The sequence below is a fragment of the Lampris incognitus genome, chromosome 1 (genome assembly GCF_029633865.1).
Source record: "Lampris incognitus isolate fLamInc1 chromosome 1, fLamInc1.hap2, whole genome shotgun sequence".
NCBI classification, from domain to species: Eukaryota; Metazoa; Chordata; class Actinopteri; order Lampriformes; family Lampridae; genus Lampris; species Lampris incognitus.
In genome coordinates this window covers 40788541-40808566 of record NC_079211.1, presented here as the reverse complement: position 1 = coordinate 40808566, position 20026 = coordinate 40788541, and the positions used below count along the sequence as shown (strand labels likewise).

The 20026-nt window shown below is 44.3% G+C and overlaps 1 protein-coding gene across 1 annotated transcript; it reads right to left on the bottom strand.

Moving 5' to 3' along the window:
• Positions 1–990: 990 nt before the first annotated feature.
• On the bottom strand, positions 991–18353 carry LOC130110531 (myosin-10-like). The gene is made up of 7 exons (XM_056277665.1): positions 18345–18353; positions 18024–18238; positions 13929–14016; positions 12793–12905; positions 4913–5056; positions 4317–4425; positions 991–1203 (listed from the first exon to the last, which is right to left on the bottom strand). Exons 1-7 carry the CDS (start codon positions 18351–18353, stop codon positions 1165–1167), a joined length of 717 nt encoding a protein of 238 aa, XP_056133640.1. The 3' UTR covers positions 991–1164.
• Positions 18354–20026: the final 1673 nt, after the last annotated feature.

Here is a 20026-nt window from a genome sequence, read left to right as displayed (position 1 = left end):
AGTGCGAGATGTCAATGCAGCAATGTCAGCATCTTCCCCACTGCTGGGGGGGGGACAATAAAAAAAAGCTTTGACCTGGGTTTTAACTATTGACTTTCTAGCATCTGTTGGTGAAGATCTTCTACAAGCTTGGTCTGCCATAGCTACTTTTTCACAACAACTTCACTTTTTCTTTTAACTAGCTGCTGTCTGTCTCATTTTTCCACATGATGTAAAATGTATGCATTATGTATGTATGTATGTATGTATGTATGTATGTATGTATGTATGTATGTATGTATGTATGTATGTATGTATGTATTATGTTGTTGTTTTTCCTGGAGCGGTCCAATGTGACAGTAACCATTAAAATGAGCAACTACAAAAGCATTCATGATTTAGATATTCACAAATTGGCTATCAAATACATCAGAGATAAAAAAGCATCTGAACATACGCTATGCTACAGTATACGTTTAACCTTCTGGCCATTGTATTGGCATGCTTTGGTTTAGTCTTGTACTTTTCATATGCATGGCATGTCAAGTGTTTTTGTCCATGTTGGCATGCATTCATACTTCCTGTGAAAATGTCTGAGCTGTCGATATGTCCCTGCACTCATGTCACCACAACACACCTTGAACATGTATTGTGCTTGATGACGAATGTGTAATTGACTGAAGTGATGATTGTAGGCAGGTGTAACCAAATGCTGAAACTGGGTTGAAAAAGTAGAGCTTTCATTTTGGCAAAAACAAGACATTTGTCATTCCCTCTGCTAGCCAGCTGGTGGTTCCCTGTTAAACTTTCATTGGCAGGGCGGCGGAGAAACATTCTCAGGTGCTTTTGCATCACTCGCGGTGTTGAGTCCTACATTTCCATAATAGACAATTACAGGAAAATGAGACCAAATTAAGTCTGCACACAGCAGAGCCATGTGTCACTGCAAAAAGGAGAACCACTTTGTGGAATAGCTGTACAATACATCATTCAATCCTATATCATAAAAGGAGTGCATTCTTTCAAGACAGGTAAACAGTAGTGGACAAACAATGGGAACTGTATGGGGTTTTTGCACATATGTTTTTCTAGAACTGTATGGTTTTTCCACAATGGGAAGTATGCCACCAAGCCACCATTCATCTTCTGGCTGGATGAAGGAGTTGGATCTCATGTCCCGAAACCTCAAGGGGGTTTTTGGTATCCATCGACAGCTCTCCTTGCCTGAGGACACAAAAACAAACTCTTGGTGAATGCGGTGAAAGACGGTACACGTGAGTGCACATGAGATCTGCACCTTAAGAGTGATGGAACTAAATGCATTCCAGGGTAATCTGCCCCTTTTCTGTCTCCATTTATGAAGCAGCGTGACAGTCTGCTTCACAGCCTGAAATTGTAACTGTCAGACTGTTGTCTATGGGGTGTGAATCAGCCATAAATATAAATCATATTGAAAGCATAATGTGTTTCATCATGGCTGTTTCCTCTATGTCTCCGGAGGTCCCTGTTCCTCCTGCTAAGCTTCCTCCCTCTCTCAGCTCTGCAGGCCCGAAAAAAAAAGAATAAAATAAAATGAAATAATAAAACATCCCGCATCATCTGCACCCAATCAGAATAATCATCTGGAGAAATGCACTGAGGAGCCTTAAAGAGGTGGAGCGAATGGAGCAGAGGCTGTTGGCAAACGCCTGCCTCCAAATCATTATTAGTCATCTCTGCATGGCTTTGGAAGCACACCCGGGCGGCTTGGGAGGCAGCCACTTTAAAGACAGACAGGCAAAAAGCCTGATGAGACACCGGTGCCCAGAATATATCACTGTTCTCTTAAGGTTCTGGCAACACGACAACCCCTCTGGGGACTGGCAGCCCTCCTCTAATGAATATTAAGTCCATGTTCTGTCTGTCAAATCGGCCCTTGTCACATGTACAGACACTTTTAAAACACTTCTAAAACCCAAAACAGAGCCAATAAACACCTAGGGCTCCTCGCCAGAGGAAAAAGAAAAGCAAACCTGGAGGGCTCCATGATGAGCCCGTGTGTTTTATGGGGGGTCTTCAAGGAACCCTCTGCGGTTCCTCTGTGCTCGCCAGCAGGTTCTCAGCAACCCCATGAAGGTTCCCCAAAGACAGCATGCTTTTTTCATTTCTAGATTAAACGGACAGAGCAAGGCTCTGATCAGACTCCAGCGCTCATAGGCATCAGTGTTATCTGAGGTCTCTGGAAGCACGATAGCTTTTCTGAGGCTTAAGCGGATCTACATGCGTCAAACGAGCCAATCTGCGCGACTCATCTTCTGACCGCGTCGGGCAGCGGAGCCATTCAAACCTTTACCGAATGGCGAAAGTTGTTTTTTTTTAACCCCCCCCCCCTTCTCCATAATTGTACCCGGCCAATTACCCCACTCTTCCGAGCCGTCCTGGTCACTGCTCCACCCCCTCTGCCGATCCGGGAAAGGCTGCAGACTACTTCCTCCCATACACGTGGAGTCGCCAGCCGCTTCTTTTCACACGACAGTGAGGAGTTTCGCCAGGGGGACGTAGCACGTGGGAGGATCACGCTATTCCTCCAAGTCCCCCCCCCACCACCACCCCCCGCCCCGGGACAGGCGCCGCGACCGACCAGAGGAGGCGCTAGTGCAGCGACCAGGACACATACCCACATCCGGCTTCCCACCCGCAGACACGGCCAATTGTGTCTGTAGGGACGCCCGACCAAGCCGGAGGTAACACTGGGATTCGACCATCCCCTGTTGGTAGGCAACGGAATAGACCACCACCCTACCTGGACGCCTCTCCGAATGGCAAAAATTGAGGGTGGGGTGAGAAGCCGTCCATCATAGGTAGGGGTGAGATTATAAACAGGAAGGCTTCGTAACCGCAATGCAAATAGTAAAACACGAAGTGATAGCAGAGCACTCTTGAGAGGTTTTTCGCCCCCTCAAAGTTATTCATGTTAAGTCGTGAGCAAACACTGTGGTGGAAGTAGACGTGTGAAGAATGAACAGAAGAGAATTTACAGGCCAATTGAAGCCCCGCCAATTTACAAACCTTAAACACACCTGACCAATCACCGAGGAGAGTGCACGTGGACTTTGGAATGTCGATTTTGGACAGATTAAACACCATATCCGAGTCAGACCACCCCCCAATCCTTTCATGACGCTGCCCGGTGGTCCAAACAGTACATCATTTTAAACATGCAACAGACCTCAGTTGCCTTTTGCCTTTTTTCAGATAAATATCTCCCCTGTACGCACAATGCCTATCAAGAGACTGCGAAACAACAACTCCCATATATAAAAAGTTCATAAATGAGAGGAAAAAAAAGAAAATCAGGATTCATGATCCCTTTCTGGGTTCTCCAATGCTGCAAAATGAGGCGGTGTCTTGCTGTTCCTTATAGTGTACAGCAGACAGACAGAGAAAAAAAAACCCTGGTGATAGTCCAGTACCCAAGATCTATCAGCGCTCTGTTCTCTAAAGTCCTGGCAGGAGGACAGCGTCTTTGTGGGCTGGCAGCTCTCTCCAATGAACATTGGCCCTGTGTTATGAATCTCTGCCACTTCGCCCCTGAGGTTTGTACTTGTCTGCTGTCTGGACATTGTAAAACACTGAAGTGTTGCACTCTAAAACTTAAACGTACATTAGGGAACCTTTAGTGCTCCTCATATTGCAACCAGAAGGTTCCTTGAATGACCCCTTTATGAAGTGCACGTGAACCTTGACGCCAGTTCCACAAGGCTTGAAAATATTTCGAGGAGACGGACGGACAGACAGACAGACAGACAGATAGAGAGAGAGCGGGAGGGGGAGAGAGAGAGAGAGAGAGAGAGAGAGAGAGAGAGAGAGAGAGAGAGAGAGAGAGAGAGAGAGAGAGAGAGAGAGAGAGAGAGAGAGAGAGAGAGAGAGATAGATAGATAGATAGATAGATAGATAGATAGATAGATAGATAGATAGATAGATAGATAGATAGATAGATAGATAGATAGATAGTGTGTGTGAAATAGATAGAGTGAAATAGATAGAGAGAGAGAAAGATAGAGAGAGATAGAGAGAGAGAGAGAGAGAGAGAGAGAGAGAGAGAGAGAGAGAGAGAGAGAGAGAGAGAGAGAGAGAGCGAGAGAGAGAGAGAGATAGAGAGATAGAGAAATAGATAGTGTGTGTGAAATAGATAGAGTGAAATAGATAGAGAGAGAGAGAAAGATAGATAGATAGATAGATAGATAGATAGATAGATAGATAGATAGATAGATAGATAGATAGATAGATAGATAGATAGATAGATAGATAGATAGATAGATAGATAGATAGATAGATAGATAGATAGATAATTATACCTTATCCACTGACATTAGCTGGCCGAAGAGCTCCTCATATTGTCCTCCCAGCTTATCCATCTTGGACTGCAGGCCAGCTATCGCATCTGTATCCCACAAAGGGAGGATTCTGCTTCAACAGACAATGCAGGTTGTAAAGCCATTATTAATGAAGCTTCAATATTATAAAACAAACAACACACAGTCCAAGGTTAAGAATACATAAAAAAGATTGGCGTCACAGAGGAATTTCCTCTGGAGTGTTTCCGAGCCCAGTCTGGGTGTTTTTTAGGACGCTCCAGAGCTCATCTCTGGCAGAAGATATGTAGATGTGTCACAGCTATAAGCAGACCGATTTTTAAAATTGAATTTTATGATGGATTAACTTAAGCTATTCAGTGAACCTTTCTCTTGGCGTCATGCAGCATTTTACTATGTTGTGGTGTGCTTTTGTTGTGACTGTTGATTGGTGGTTTTTGTGCTAAAAGTGGTCTAAGTAGCTACCTATCTAAAAAAAAAAAAAAAATGAAAAAAATAAATCTTTCACTTTACCTCCCTTCCATTTATTCATACAAATCTTGTTGTTTTGTTTTTTGTTGTTGTTTTTTTCCTCTCACCTGTCGAAGCGTTCTCGGTCTGTATCCCGCACCTTTGTGGGGCAGCTGCCCCGGGAACTCATCCTCAGCTCGGCCACCCTCTTCTCCAGGGTGCTGACTTGTTGCACCAGAGCCTTCTTCTCCTCTGTAAGGGAGTCTTTGAATCTGTAGCCACAAAAAGTCCACGCACATCTGTAATGCTCACCAGGTGCTTAATATATAGCTTAGGGCAAAGAAAAAGACATAGAAGGGCACCCACACAAGGGGTTTATGCTCCTCTCTTTTTTTTCTTTTTCTTGGAAATGCTGTGAATTTGGTTGGTACTTGCGCACAGCGTATGGCTGACAGAGTCTCGTTAAGCGGAAAATTATCACTGATTAAATGATGAGGGGAACATCGATCCAGGGCATGGAAGCCCTTGGCTTCCTGGCAGACGTCAGAGGTACCTAAATTTCCGTAGCACTGAGCTGAGAAAGCAGCGCTCACAAGCTAATGGCTCGGGCACCCCCGAGCATCTGCACCAAGACGGTGCCAAAAAGAATATTTGGTGTGGCTGTAAGCAGGCTTCAAACTGTCATATTGTATGTCTAAGAACTTGAAGTTTCTCATAAGAAAATCAAGTTCAGTTGAAATAACTTTGAGGCCTCGCAGTTATCCAGTAGGGCGTGTTTGAATATTCGGAAAATGTCAAAGTGCACTTATATTGGATGTTGGCAGGGACGTTGCTGGGAATTCTGCGTCTCCACTCTGACGTGTCAGACTCAGCACAGGAACTAGCCACATCTCTTTTAGCACGCTGACAGCGGCTTGCTCTAGCGGTTAGCGAGCTTGCACTGTGACAAAACGGCCCGGGTTGAACCCATTAGGCAGCTGCCATACCTGCCAAAGTATCCTTACACAAGACACTAAATCCTGGCCTGCTTCAGGGGGGTGCAGCCCAGACTGGCTGACCCTTCAACTCAAGGAAAGGGCAAAAGTGATTTAATAAAGCATTTCAGGGCCCCCTCGTTAGTGGTGCCACTGAAGGTAGAGGTCACAAAAGGTTTTTCCCCCTTTTTCTCCCCAATTGTACTTGGCCAATTACCCCACTCTTCCAGGCCGTCCAGGTCACTGCAGACTACCACATGCTTCCTCCGATACATGGGGAGTCGCCAGCCGCTTCTTTTCACCTGATGGTGAGGAGTTTTGCCAGGTGGATGTAGCACATGGGAAAACCACGCTATTCCTTCCAGTTCCCCTCCCCCCGAACAGGCGCCCCGACCGACCAGAGGAGGCACTAGTGCATCGACCAGGACACATACCCACATCCGGCTTCCCACCCGCAGACACAGCCAATTGTGTCTGTAGGGACGCCCGCCAGCCGGAGGTAACATGGGGATTCGAACTGGCAATCCCCGTGTTGGTAGGCAATGGAATAGACCACCACACCACCCGCCTTAATTGCATTTCTTACATCCTGTGCCTTATTCTTGTAGAGTTTGCCATTGTACATGACAGTAATGATATATTTAACTCACCGGCTTTTTTTTGTTGGAGATTTTGGACATGGGTGCACCACTAGACATTGCTTTACAATCACGTGGGTCAACTGAATACACACCTCAAATATGTATATTCAACAAGAATAACAGTAATCTATAAAAACCTAGCTCCTAAGTTAGACTGTGCATGTGATTTCCCATTATCTGTGACGTCTAGGTAATTTATTGATGGTCACTACTGCCTACTGTAGGTAGTGGTAAGTCTAGTTTGGTTTATTCCTGCAAGTTGAACCAGGAAGTAGCTCAGCAATGCAATCAACCACTGACAATATTGGAAATGTCAGGTAATAACTTTTCACTTTCCCGTTTGTTTTCACTTCCAAATACTCGGTTTAGATAATTGGGTTGAATTGGAGTTGTTTCAACATATCCGACACTCATGTTTCATGGCCTTATAAGATGCTGCTGAGTCCAGCGGTGGTCCCGTGTCCAAAATTTCCACAATGGAGCCGGTGAATAAAGAGACATCATAAACCATATGCAAGATGGCAAAAGTTACAGAAATAAAACCCAGGTTGTTAAAAAACGAAATTACCCTTTAAAAAAGGTCATAAATGCCTGCACTAAATAAAATGTGCAAACAAAGGTACATCGGATCCCATGTGATGGACCCTATCTGTAGATGCTTTGTGTGTGTGTGTGTGTGTGTGTGTGTGTGTGTGTGTGGATGCATGCTCAATAATCCAGGTGTAGAAATCCCAGAAAAGTTGAATCAGTTCATCTGGACACCAGGTTTAGTAAGAAAACACTTCATCTAACTCAGGAATCAGGACCACTTATTTGTCATCTCATTCCATGCACCTGCGCACATGAAATGAAATGAAATGTAATTTCCCCCAGCCCACAGCAGTGCAACACAAAGACAAAAACACATATCCAAACAACAAAAACACATATATCCAATATATATATATATACTGTCCAAGAGAGCAAATGCCAGGATGACTGCCGGTCTGCATGGGCTAGCAGTTAGCTTAGCCTGTCCCGCTTCCGCGTCCTGTCAGACCGCCCTCGGTGTTTCCTCCTCAAGTGCAGCTCCAGGGCAGGGCCATGGTCCCTGGGCCCACCGGACGCAGCAGACCAGGCTACCCCAGCCGAGCCAGCGCCAGCTTTCCAAAGCCAGACACCCTCAACACACCTCGCTGCACGCCACACAACAACACCAAAAACACAGTCAATGACTTTATCGGTCTCAGCTGACTGCAGGTATCCCCAACCTTATAAACAGCACAACTGCATAACAATTGAGACCAGAGATCTAACACCAGTACCATCCCTGAACTGAGGAAAGGGCCCAAGAGTGCATCTGTCACCATCTGACAACACTGTGATTGCAGGGATCCCCCAATCCAGTGTTGTAGTCGAGTCACTAAACCTCAAGTCCGAGTCGAGTCTCGAGTCTCCAGTGATCGAGTCCAAGTCCGAGTCACCAAAGAAAAGTCGAGTCGAGTCCAAGTCGAGTCCCCATTACCTGAGTCCGAGTTAAGTCCCGATTACCCTAGTCCGAGTCCGAGTCATCAAGGTTGAGTCTGAGTCGAGTTCCAAGAGGGCTCCAGTGATCCACTCGGGCACAGTCAAAGATCTGACATACAAATAAAAAAGGTCAACATTAAACAAAAATGACACAGCTGTCACCATTTCAAAGGGAGTTTATTTACTTTGTGACACGATAGCCAAACAAATGCACACCCACACACTCGCACACATGCACGCGCAAGCATGCGCGCACACACACATTTTTAGAACAGTCTGAATTTCTTTGACATTCTGAACACTGGATGTGCTTCAAAACACATTTGATAGCTGTGAATAGCATGATATTAGCAAATGGTGGAAACAGTATACAGAAGTAAGTTCCACAGCATACAATACATTCATAAAAACTAGTCAAAAGACATTGTCTCTCAGGAATAGTTAGGAACAAAAGGCTGGTGGCACTAGTTTTAAGCATACACGTTGCATTTCAAAAACATAAGATCTGACAGCATGGAACTACTCAACCTTGCACGGTGAGGCCTCATCAAAATGCCTCCATGACTAAATACCCTTTCAATGGGCGCACTGGAGGCAGGGATAGAGAATACCTGTGTGGCAATCTGATAGAGGGTAGGGAATTTGGATTTGTTTTTCTGCCAAAGCCTGAGGCACGGGACTGAGTCAGAGTCCTGCTCAGCGATCAAGTTGAGGTATGCAGTCAACTGAGCCTGGCCAGACGGCTTCATCTCGGTGGAGGAGGGAGTCCTCCTATAGTGGGAGAACATTCTCAACTGCTTCTCAGGAGGAGACTCTGAAAGTTCACCTTCCCCTGGTCCTGTTGCTTCCGCTGCATCTGCTGTTGATACCGCTTGCTTGTCACCCTCTGCCTTTATATACTCTGAAATGAGAGGGGGGCATGGGGGACTCATTACAAATATGTTATTGACTAGGCCTACATGACAAATGACATGTCTATGTGCTTTATTGTAACACCTTCAATGATATAAACATCACAACAATCAAATAGTTAATCACTTAACTAACATTTAATCAAAACATTTCTCACCTTTGATCTCAGTCTTCAGCACATCTTTGATGTCACTGTCCAGCTGCACATCATGTTCTAGCCGCTGGAAGCCAAATGCTGGGTCCAACACAGATGCTATGAAGTAGGTATTGGTGAAAGGAAATTTGGTGGGGCCTCTTCCTTCAGCCGGCTCACATCCTGGTATCTTGACTGCACTGAAAACCTCTGCAAACCTTGTTTTCAAGGAGCTCTCCAGAGCTCTCACCAGAGGCCCACAGTATCTGGCTTTTCCTCTTATTTCCTGCAGGTAACAACGCAGAGTGAGGACACAGGGCACAATCACACTGACGGTGACAGTAGTCTCACCCTGAGTTAGGTTGGTTGCCTCTAAGAACGGATCAAGAACTTCGGTCAGTTCTTTACGCTGAGCATACTCTCGCGGGGATAAGATAAGGCTTTTGTGCCCCTCTGATTCCAACACACTGGACAGCTTTTGCATGTCTAAATGCACATAAGCCTTCACCTGCTTCAGAGTGGAATTCCATCGTGTGGCATTCGCTGTTGGAATTGTTGCATCACCAGAACACGCTTCTAAGCAGTCTTTAAACGAGGTGCCACTGTGGAGGAGGTTGGCTGCACGGGATAGCTTTGCTAGGGTGCTTGACAGCCCACTGGTGTCTTTCAGACCATCTTTTATGACCAACTGCAGTGAATGTGTGAAACATGATAGTCTCTGCATCTTACAGTTCTCAGCCAAAGTGTCATTGACTGTCTGTTGATCTTCTGGCATCAGGTCTTGCCATATTTCATCATCCTCCTCAAATGTGCTGGGATCATGAGCTTCAGCATCACAAGGATCCTCTAGGGGAAAGCTGGCCTGGAAAGCTTTTCTCATGTTGGATGCATTGTCAGTTATGACAAAGTTGATCTTGTCCTTAATCAGGTATTCTTCAGCACAGCATTCAAACATCATTGCAATCTTCTCTCCTGAGTGTTTCCCATGCACTCTTTTGCAGGAAAGAAGATACGACTGAAGGCTGAGTTCCTGTTTTTTTTTATCCATTGCCACTGTGTGTGCTGTCACTCCAAGGAATGACCGCATCTTTCGATCACTCCAAATGTCTGTGATAACAGCAACACTCGATGCTTCTGCCAGCTGGTTCTTTATCTGTTCTTTCTTGACTTCCACCATTCCTGGAATGTTCACAGAGGAAACTGTGGATCTTGCTATGGGCCGGTACTGAGGGTCCAGGACATGCAGGAAGTGCTTGAAGTCCTCGTTGTCAACGATGGAGAGTGGCAAGCAGCACTTAATGATTAGATATTTTACAAGGGCATCACTTATAGCCTTCTGACGTGGATGTTTGAGGTCGTACATCCTTTGCTGTCCATCATTTAAAAATGATGTGATAGTCTTCTGACCTGGAGCAGCTGGCATCACATCTGAAGCAGTGGAGGCACGGTATTCTTGGAACCTAGGGGAAGGTAGGATACACACTTTAGCTTGCTGATGCCAAACTGTTTCAGGTAATCTTTCTCACAGCAAAAAATGTGTAACGTTATAGCTATAACAATATGCAATAACAATACAAATGTTACACATTATACACATAGTGGTTTGAACCATAACCAGTTAAGTTACATATTTAGTTATCTATATAACTAACATTACCATATTAGTAGATTAACTAATGTAAGCTAGCTGGATAAATGAAAAGTATGAGAAAAGATACATAATTTATGAGACTAACAGGACAGGGATTAATTAGCAAAACCCAGTCATTTAATTATTGATTTAAGTATGTTACATGCTACCTAGCTGAGCTTTAACTCTCTATCCTCCGTGAGTCTGTATGTTTATTCTGTATGGGTCAGGGAGGGTGTGATTTTGTTAGAAGATAGAGCCAGTTCATAGTACTGTTCAAAAGCTACGTCGCGCGTATCTATTTTTAGAATTTGGCACACCCAATGCTGCATATATGCAAAGAAAAATATCCCCATATTTACAGTAGCCTATGCGGTGTCACCAATCACCATACGGTTCGGTAGTTTTCGGTACATCGGGGGGGGGGGTGCCACATCCGTCAAATCTTGTACCGTCTCCAGCTCTCAAGAAAACCAGTGGCGGCATCCACATTAGCTTTCTTCAATTAGTCCATTTAGCGAGTAATAGCCTACAATTATTTTTATTTGCATTGTAAAGTTGTGCACATTTTATCAACATTATTTGTGGATGCATATAGGCTAGACTTCTTCCTTCTCCGCACTTGGAGAATATTCATGGCGGAGATCTGCAATGTGCGGATTTGTTATTGCTAGTTAAGATTAATGCTAACACGGTAGTTCAGAGTGGTATGTTTTTTCCGTTAAGTGTATGCTACTTGGTAATTAGCTAAATGATAAATAAGAAAATCCGTTTTAATCTCCCTATAACACGAAGACGCTGCGTGTTACTTACCAACTCATCATTAGTGAGATGGATGGCACGCTCGTACCGAAAGCGAACCGTACTGTGACTTTTCTGTGCAATGCTGCATTAGCATTCTAACAGTAACGTTACTTAACTTACCTATACAATTTCACTTGGTTCTAGTGATATGATATACCCACACGACCTAACCCAACATCTTGGACCAGTGGTTGAGTTACTTCAGAGGCTATTGTTACCGTAGCTAGATAGCTAGCTAGCTAACGTTAACTGATCACCAACCATATCATCAACTGACTGCATATCACTTACTTTTCTGGGTGCATCCTTGACAGATGTCTGTTGAAGTTTGAGGTTGTCCCGGTCTTCTCCTCAATAGTTCGTTTACATATCGAACATCTAGCAGTGATCTTGCTGGAATTTGTTGTAAAATCTGTGTAAGCAAAGAGCACAATTCGGGGCGTCTCTTGAGGCATCTTCGCGCTACTGAACATGACGGTATGCACGCCAAGTGAATCCGCATGTAGGTGGAACACACGTGCCTGCCCTTACACGAAATTGAATAATGTTACAGTATTAATATAGCTATCAATATATTTTAATAGGGCCTATTATTTAAAAAAATCTAACAAAAACAGTCTTTATCAATTAAAAAGTCAAGAGTCCGGGTCTCCAACTTCCGAGTCATCAGTGCTCAAGTCCAAGTCGAGTCACGAGTCATGAAAATCAGGACTCGAGTCGGACTCGAGTCCGAGTCCTGGACTCGAGTACTACAACACTGCCCCAATCCCCTGTGAATAGCACACACGGCCATTGCAACTCGGTCATGACAATCTGCATATGAAACCGCTGTTAGTGCTAGCTCGCCGGATTCGGTCATTATGCAACTGTGCTCTTTAGTATAAGGTTGGTGATACCTGCAGTCAGCTGAGAGTGACGAAGTCACTGTGATAAGTAACGAAAGGTTTCCCTACTGAACTTGCTATCCAGCTGAACTAATTCAACCTTTGTGAGATGTGCGTTTGTATGTGTGCACAAACGGTGATTAGATCAGATCAGAAAGGTCGAGAACGGGACGTCCGGGTAGTGTAGCGGTCCTGGTGGCTGCACTAGCGCTTCTTCTGGTTGGTCGGGGCGCCTGTTTGGGAGGGGGGGGGACTGGGGTGAATAGCGCGATCCTCCCACGCGCTACATCCCCCTGGCAAAACTCCTCACTGTCAGGTGAAGACAAGCGGCTGGCGACTCCACATGTATCGGAGGAGACATGTGGTAGTCTGCAGCCCTCCCCGGATCCGCAGAGGGGGGTGGAGCAGCGACCGGGACGGCTCGGAAAATAGAGTAATTGGCCAAGTTCAATTGGGGAGGGGGGAAAAAAAGGGGGGGTCCAAAAAAAAAAAGAAAGAAAGGTGGAGAACAAGAAGTGCTTCACCTTTTGACACAGCACATCCAGTGGCGCTGCTGGTGACAAAGGCACTCAAACTGCTCTGCTGTATCCTGCAGTTTCCTCAGGCTCCCCTGGTCCTGCTGCTGGAGCTCTCTCACCTCAGGAACAGAGACAAGAACCAGATGGGAAATGGTTTTATTTTTCTATAATCGTCTCTTAAACAAAGACGTAATCAGAACAACACACAAGAAACAGAAATCGAGAGAGTTCGTGGTAAGTGTGTGTGTGTGTGTGTGTGTGTGTGTGTGTGTGTGTGTGTGTGTGTGTGTGTGTGTGTGTGTGTGTGTGTGTGTGTGTGTGTGTGGTTAGAAATAAATGTCAACTGTAAAAAAAAAGAGGAATTAAAAAAAAAACCCTGACAAATGATCTCTTCTTCTGTGTAGATTCAAATAATGAGAAGAAACACCGCATGGGGTCCTTCTGATCACCGGAATGATGAAGCGGAGGGAATGGACTCAGACTAGATTTAAGATGTGCCCTATAATTCACCAGCATGACGCACCGCAAATAGATGTTCTCCTCAAGTCTTTTCCCCCCAAAACTGACACAGTGGTCTGTTGTTTTGTTCACTTGGACTTTTCGCAGACGTCTCCTTAGAGAAATCACAGTACTTGCGGACCGGTGCTTTTTTCGGTGATGGGCTGGTTTAATCAGGGGGCCAAGAATGGAGCATGTCTTTGAAGCCAAGTGTAAAAAAAGAAAGAAAAAAAGTATAAAACGGAAATAGTGGCCAGATCCAGTATACAGTGATGCAGAATAAGTGCTGGTTAAACTCTGAAGTACCGAGTCAATCAATTTTGGTCTGATTTAAAAAAAAATAGAAGGAATCTACTCTTCCAAGGCCCGGCAGCAGATTCACCAGTTTCCAGCGGCTTGAACCAAGCAAGCTAAGTGAGTGAGAAGTGACTGTTAATACATTACTTATGACTAGGGAATGCACTACAGGGCTGACCTGGCACAAGTCTTACATTACCTCGAACTGGATGAGCTGGGCACTGGGCTGATGCACTTCTGGGTTTCAGACTGAACTTGAGGAAGAAATGGCCAGGGCTGTATCTATTCTCTTATGTACATGCAAAGATTATCCCATATGTCTGAATGAGGAGATGCAGTTCTCTCACCTTCCTCTGGTAGGCGTCATGTAACTCTCTCAGCTCCTCAGCCTGTGTTTTGTTGCTGTTTTGTTGCTCCTCCAACTCCACTGTCTTACTGTTCCGTTAACATAAATGTAAAGGAGGATGGGGGGAAAAAAGATGTTTATACTGTGAGGAAAGACAGAGTGCTCCATCTCTTCTCCTCTGACACTTTGATGATACAACTCTGGTTTATATGACATCTTGGCCAAACAGTGAGTGCAACCGGATGGCTGTGTTTCTTTTCACTTGCCATACCAGACAGGTGAGGCTAACTTCAGTCTGTCCAGTCTGTCCTCTGCACATCCATCACTGTCTGGTTTGGTTCGGCCACCAAACAGGACAGGGACAGACTACATCGGACAGCTAGGTCTGCAGAGAAAATCATTGGTGCCACCCTGCCCTCCATTCAGGACTTATACACCTCCAGAGTCAGGAAACGGGCATGGCAACACCACTGCAGACCTATCACACCCGGTCACAACCAGTTCCAACTCCTCCCCTCTGGTAGGCGCTACAGAGCACTGTACCCCAAAACAACCAGATATAAAAATGGTTTCTTTCTACGGGCTGTCATTCAAATGAATGTGCAACAATGTCAGTAAATCCAACCATTTTCTATATACTGTACTGTACATTGCACATATGGTATGCTCTGTAGTGTCCATCTACCTCAGGCATGTATCAGCATCTCTGGTATATGAAACGGCGGCACAGTGGCGCAGTGGCGCAGTGGTTAGTGCGGTCGCCTCACAGCAAGAAAGTCCTGGGTTTCAGCCCCGGGATGACCTTGGTGGGTCGTCCCGGGTCGTCCTCTGTGTGGAGTTTGCATGTTCTCCCTGTGTCTGTGTGGGTTTCCTCCGGGGGCTCCGGTTTCCTCCCACAGTCCAAAGACATGTAAGTCAGGTGAATCAGCCATACTGAATTGTCCCTAGGTATGTGTGTGTGTGTGTGTGTGTGTGTGTGTGTGTGTGTGTGTGTGTGTGTGTGTGTGTGTGTGTGTGTGTGTGTGTGTGTGTGTGTGTGTGTGTGTGTGTGTGTCAGCCCTGTGATGGCCTGGCAGCCTGTCCAGGGTGTCTCCCCACCTGCCTCCCAGTTACTGCTGGAATAGGCTCCAGCATCCCCGTGACCCTGAAAGCAGGATAAGCAGTGCAGATAATGGATGGATGGATGGATGGATGGATGGATGGATGGATGGATGGATGGATGGATGGATGGATGGATGGATGGATGGATGGATGGATGATATATGAAACACCGAGGGCAGTCTGACAGGATGCAGAAGTGGGGCAGGCTAAGCTAATTGGTAGCCCATGCAGACCGGCAGTTCTGACAGTCACCCTGGCTGGTGTTCAATCTCCTGGACAGCGTTTTTTTTTTTTTTTTTTAGATATATATGTGTTAGTTTGGATATATGGGTTCTTGTAGTTTTTGGGTGTGTTTTTATCTTTGTGTTGCACTGCTGTGGGCTGGGGAAACGATGTTTCATTTCCTGTCTGTGAATGTTCTCATTCATCCAGGTCATGGTTATCCAAAGGAGTTGAATCAAGTGCAACTGGATTTGGTATATATCCGTGAAGACGTTTCGCCTCTCATCCAAGAGGCTTCATCAGTTCGTGCCTTTCTGACTAGACCAAGCTAGTCTGATGTTTCATTTCATTTCATGTGCGCAAGTGCGTGAAGTGAAATGACTGTTTCTGATTTGATATTCTCTGCACCATTACACTTTATCACTTGTATTTCACCTGTATGTCAGTCCACATCTGAAGATTGTTGTGTTGCTGTGTTGTTATTTTATGTTAAGCACACTGAGAGAGCCACGAAACCGCAGTCAAATTCCATCTATGTGCAAATCCCCGGGCCTAAAAGCACAAAATTCCCCGGGCACTGCAGGGTGGCTGCCCACTGCTCCTAGCTACACAGCTAGGATGGGTTAAATGCAGAGGAAGAATTTCCCCACGGGGATTAATAAAGTAGTTATAAAAAATTAAAAAAAACACATGGCCAATAAACATGACTCTGATTCATCAGAGTCATGTTTATTAAGATAGTCAAGTCAAGTCAAGTTGGTTTTATTTGCCCCCAGAGGGGCAATTGTTGTGTAGCAGCGGCAACATTTAAACACACAAACACTCCACAGAGCACATAAGGCAAACAGGTAAATAAATACAACATGTAGTGAGGACAACAAAGCCAACGCAAAGCAATGCAACAGTAAAAAGTGTTAACAGTGTTTATCAAGGTCGAGCTGGTATTACCTCTTACTGTTGGAATATTAATACTGGAATATTGGACAGTGTGAGGTAGGATGCCAGATTTTAGGAAAAATACATCAAATAGAATTTCAAACCCTTTCATGTGATGGTGTGGTCTCTCTTTGACCTGTCCCACATGGCAAACCTCGGCTATGTGACATACAAGTTGGACACTCATGCTATCCGACCAAGGTCTGGCTCATAACATATTAACACCCTTTTACCTGTGCAACTGTTTCAAATAACTCCCCTTGTAACAATCTTCTTTTGGTCTGCATGTTATATTTTGTTAATTTTCCAAGCAATGCAGTGAAGTTATAATACAACTAGTGTATTTAGCCCTCAATCATAAACAGATGCTGGCAAGTGAGCCCAGCTGCACAAAGGCTTCATGATAATAATATTCAGAAAGCTAGAATTAACAACAGAACGTCCACTGTTTTAAGGGTGTGTCACCAGATCTGATATCCAAGCACAATACGCAGTATAGAGACCTCTTTCAGAGGCAAGTGTAAGAACCGATATCATTGGTTGTATTGAGGACCCCCCAAGGGACACAGGAACGTGGATCGATGACGGCTGCACCCTTCACATTGGGCTTTACTTGGAATGTAAGAAACATCAGCTTGTTTCACTGTTCCACTTTTGTAAGTGGTCCAATCTGATGAGGCTCTGATACGCATCTAAAATGTTGAAATGTGAGCATTAAGATAATCTTTTTCATCGTCTCACTTTCACTTGCAGGCCAAAGTGCCCCTGGATCACATGGCTGTGAGGAACGGCATGGCAGCTTTGCATCCATATTTCTAAAAGAATATCTTGCTTAATATGCACTTTACATTTTCTTGTTTATGTGGATTTTTATCATTTCTTGTTAACGTTTAAGCATGTTGTGACACATTAAGCATGAAATGTGCTATATAAATAAAGATTAACTTGACTTGGAATTACAATGTGATAACATATTCTGACACAAAGCCAAATCCCCGACTCAGTGGGAATGGGACTGAGAAGTCGGGATATTGAGTCAATTTTTGCTGACTTGAAAACACAGGTCTGCACTCAGATGTTTTTATTCAGCCTTGAGCTGATAGTGGGAGCCGGAGATCGGTTCTGTATGTTTGCAGAGCAGCTGGTGACAGCTTCACTTGGCTCCAGTTGGTGGGAGATGGTAATCAAAGGTTGGGGATGTTTCATTAGCTTTAATGTTTGCTTGCACAGTAAGCACTCTTATCTGGGTTAAGCCTTTGGTTTTATGCTTTGTTGCGTTTGTACATCTTGGGTGCAAATGAATGCAATGTTAAGTATGCAAATGAAATCACTGCCAACTGAATATATCTTAAGGCTGTAAGAAAACCCAGGGAATGACAGGTTACCAAACTTTTCCCCGCAACTCAAAGTTGTAACATGTTCTGCTCTGCCACTGTGCAACAAGCCATTGGATTTGCACCTTGTTTAAATATTACAATGCTTTGATTTGGGCAACTTAATCAGTGCCCACCACAAGGTAAACGACCAGAAAAATGATAAAAACATTTGATAACAATCGTTCTCGTATGTTGTATTTTCTCTGAAATATCTCAATTTCATGTTATTTCTAAGTATCGATGCTTATTTCAAATTTGAACTGATGTAATGAAACTGGTACATCATTAACTAAATTGCTGTAGTAGCACCATCATTCGGTATTTGAAAAAGTGGTAAACTGAGGCATCAGTGATTGACATCAAGTGACCTCACATGAAGACCAAGGTAGATTGCAATCATTTCAAGTTGACCGCTTTAGATGGCATTCTCTGCAGGCTCAGACAGCTGCTTGCGGACCTACCTGTGCAGCTCTGCCTGGAGGCTCTCTATCAGTGTAGCTCTGTGCCGGGCCTCAGCGTGCAGCTCTTCCACCAGGCTCTCCAGCTGCACCTCAGAACTCTGCAGACACTGCAGCTCTGAGCTGACCTGCTCCAGATGTGTGCCCAAGTGTGTAGCATCACGAAGGCTCTCCTCTGCCACCAGGCTCACACGCTGTTGCAGGAAGTCCACAAGCTCCTATAAAGAGAGATGGGATGCAATGGTGGTGAGATACTTAGGTGAGTCAGATCACAGCAGATGAAACTTAAACGCTCTCTGTGGGGATATTTGGTGGTTGAAGCACCATATACATGAAGATAATGTAAGAAGCGAGGACTTCATTAAAATGCTCAATGAAACTACTATGGCAAATAAAAAATATGAAAATATGTCAGCCTTTGATAGAAATTATATGCAGTCTTCAGATTTTGTGGCTTAGGGGGCTCTACCAGTGTATACACACACACACACACACACACACACACACACACACACACACACACACACACACATATATACGTACATTTACATGCACACACATGCAACTGTTAAATGTCAAGTCACACAAAACTAAAACATATGTTGATGAACACATTGTCTTTCTTTGCTTTAGTTTCTCACTAGTACAACACTCAATGTGAGAATACTGGGTGGTCTTGTTATTTTTACTTTATACAGAAGATACACTAATTCAATTTTATTTACTTGCCAATGTAGATACTCATCATCTCATCATCTATACATAGATAATCATTGATTTTTCAATACTCTCTTCTATCGTTAGTTCAGTACTTTAGAATATATTGTGTCCTTTGTGTTCTTTATGTTGAAAATTCCACAAAATCAAATTCCTTTTATATGCAATATTTGGCCAACGATCAAAACCATGATTGACAATAGGTTAGTACCTGAAATGGCCTGGTTAGCACACTGGTACTCACATCTTGTACAGACTGAAATAGGGATGTGTCTTATCCAAAAACGCATGTAGGTAAGGTAGTATGCAGCAAGCCTTAACATGAGGCCACAGTAAACACAGCAGGGTGGGAAAAGTAAGGCATGCTCTCCTACTCCTCCTCTAAGTGAAGCCTTTCTGGCACTACTTGATACTTTTGGGTTCGCTCAGTTTGTTCAAGAGTCGACTCATTGCAGTGGTAACACCCTTGATCTGGTTTTATCTAAAGGGAGGTTTCTGATCTGAATGTCTTGCCAACCACATCTGCTGTGTCAGATCATTTTCTCATCAAATTTGAAGCATTATTGGCCTGTCCAGTTAATGTCAGCGCAGATGTAATTGCCACTCACCACATTGGTCCCTCCACTGTAGCTGCATTTGGCCAGCAGCTGCCTGAAGTCTTGGCTCCTTTCACTGTGATAACTGACTCTGTTGAAAATGTCACTAGTGACTTAAATGAGGCCCTCTCTAATCTCCTCGATTCAGTTGAACCTCTCACTACCAGAGCTAGACAACTAAAGAGGCCTACACCCTGGTTTAACCACGAGACACATGCTCTTAAGCGGGCCTGCAGGAAACTGGAATGTAAATGCTGAAAATCAAAATGGGAAGTTTTTTAACTATCCTTGTATGAATGTTTATTGAAATACAAACGTGCTTTATCTGCTGAAAAAACAGTGTATCTCTCTCACTTAATCAATATTCATAAACTTAACCCCAGATTTCTCTTTGACACTGTATCTAAACTTACTAAAAAGTAGCTGTCTATTAGCTGCTCACCATTCACGGCCCATGAATTTCTAGATTTTTTCTGCAGTAAGGTTGATGAGCTCTTAAACAAAATTAGTTCTTCAACTCCAGCTACTCCTGCAGATCCTGTCTTACCAAATATATGTCTATACAATGAGTCACTGACAGTCCCAGTTATTACAGCTTTTAAGACTATCTCTCGATACTTGACTAAGTTCATGCCAGCTTCTAAACCAACTGCTTGCCTACTTGACCCCTTGCCAGCAAAACTTTTTAAAGAC

Bases quoted from the DNA above. Each gene is read 5' to 3' on its own strand.
- LOC130110531 (XM_056277665.1), bottom strand. The intron at 5,057-12,792 runs GTGAAGCACTTC...TTGTGGCTACAG, and splicing joins TGGATGTGCTGTGTCAAAAG to ATTCAAAGACTCCCTTACAG. The intron at 4,426-4,912 runs GTGAGAGGAAAA...CTGTTGAAGCAG, and splicing joins GACCGAGAACGCTTCGACAG to AATCCTCCCTTTGTGGGATA.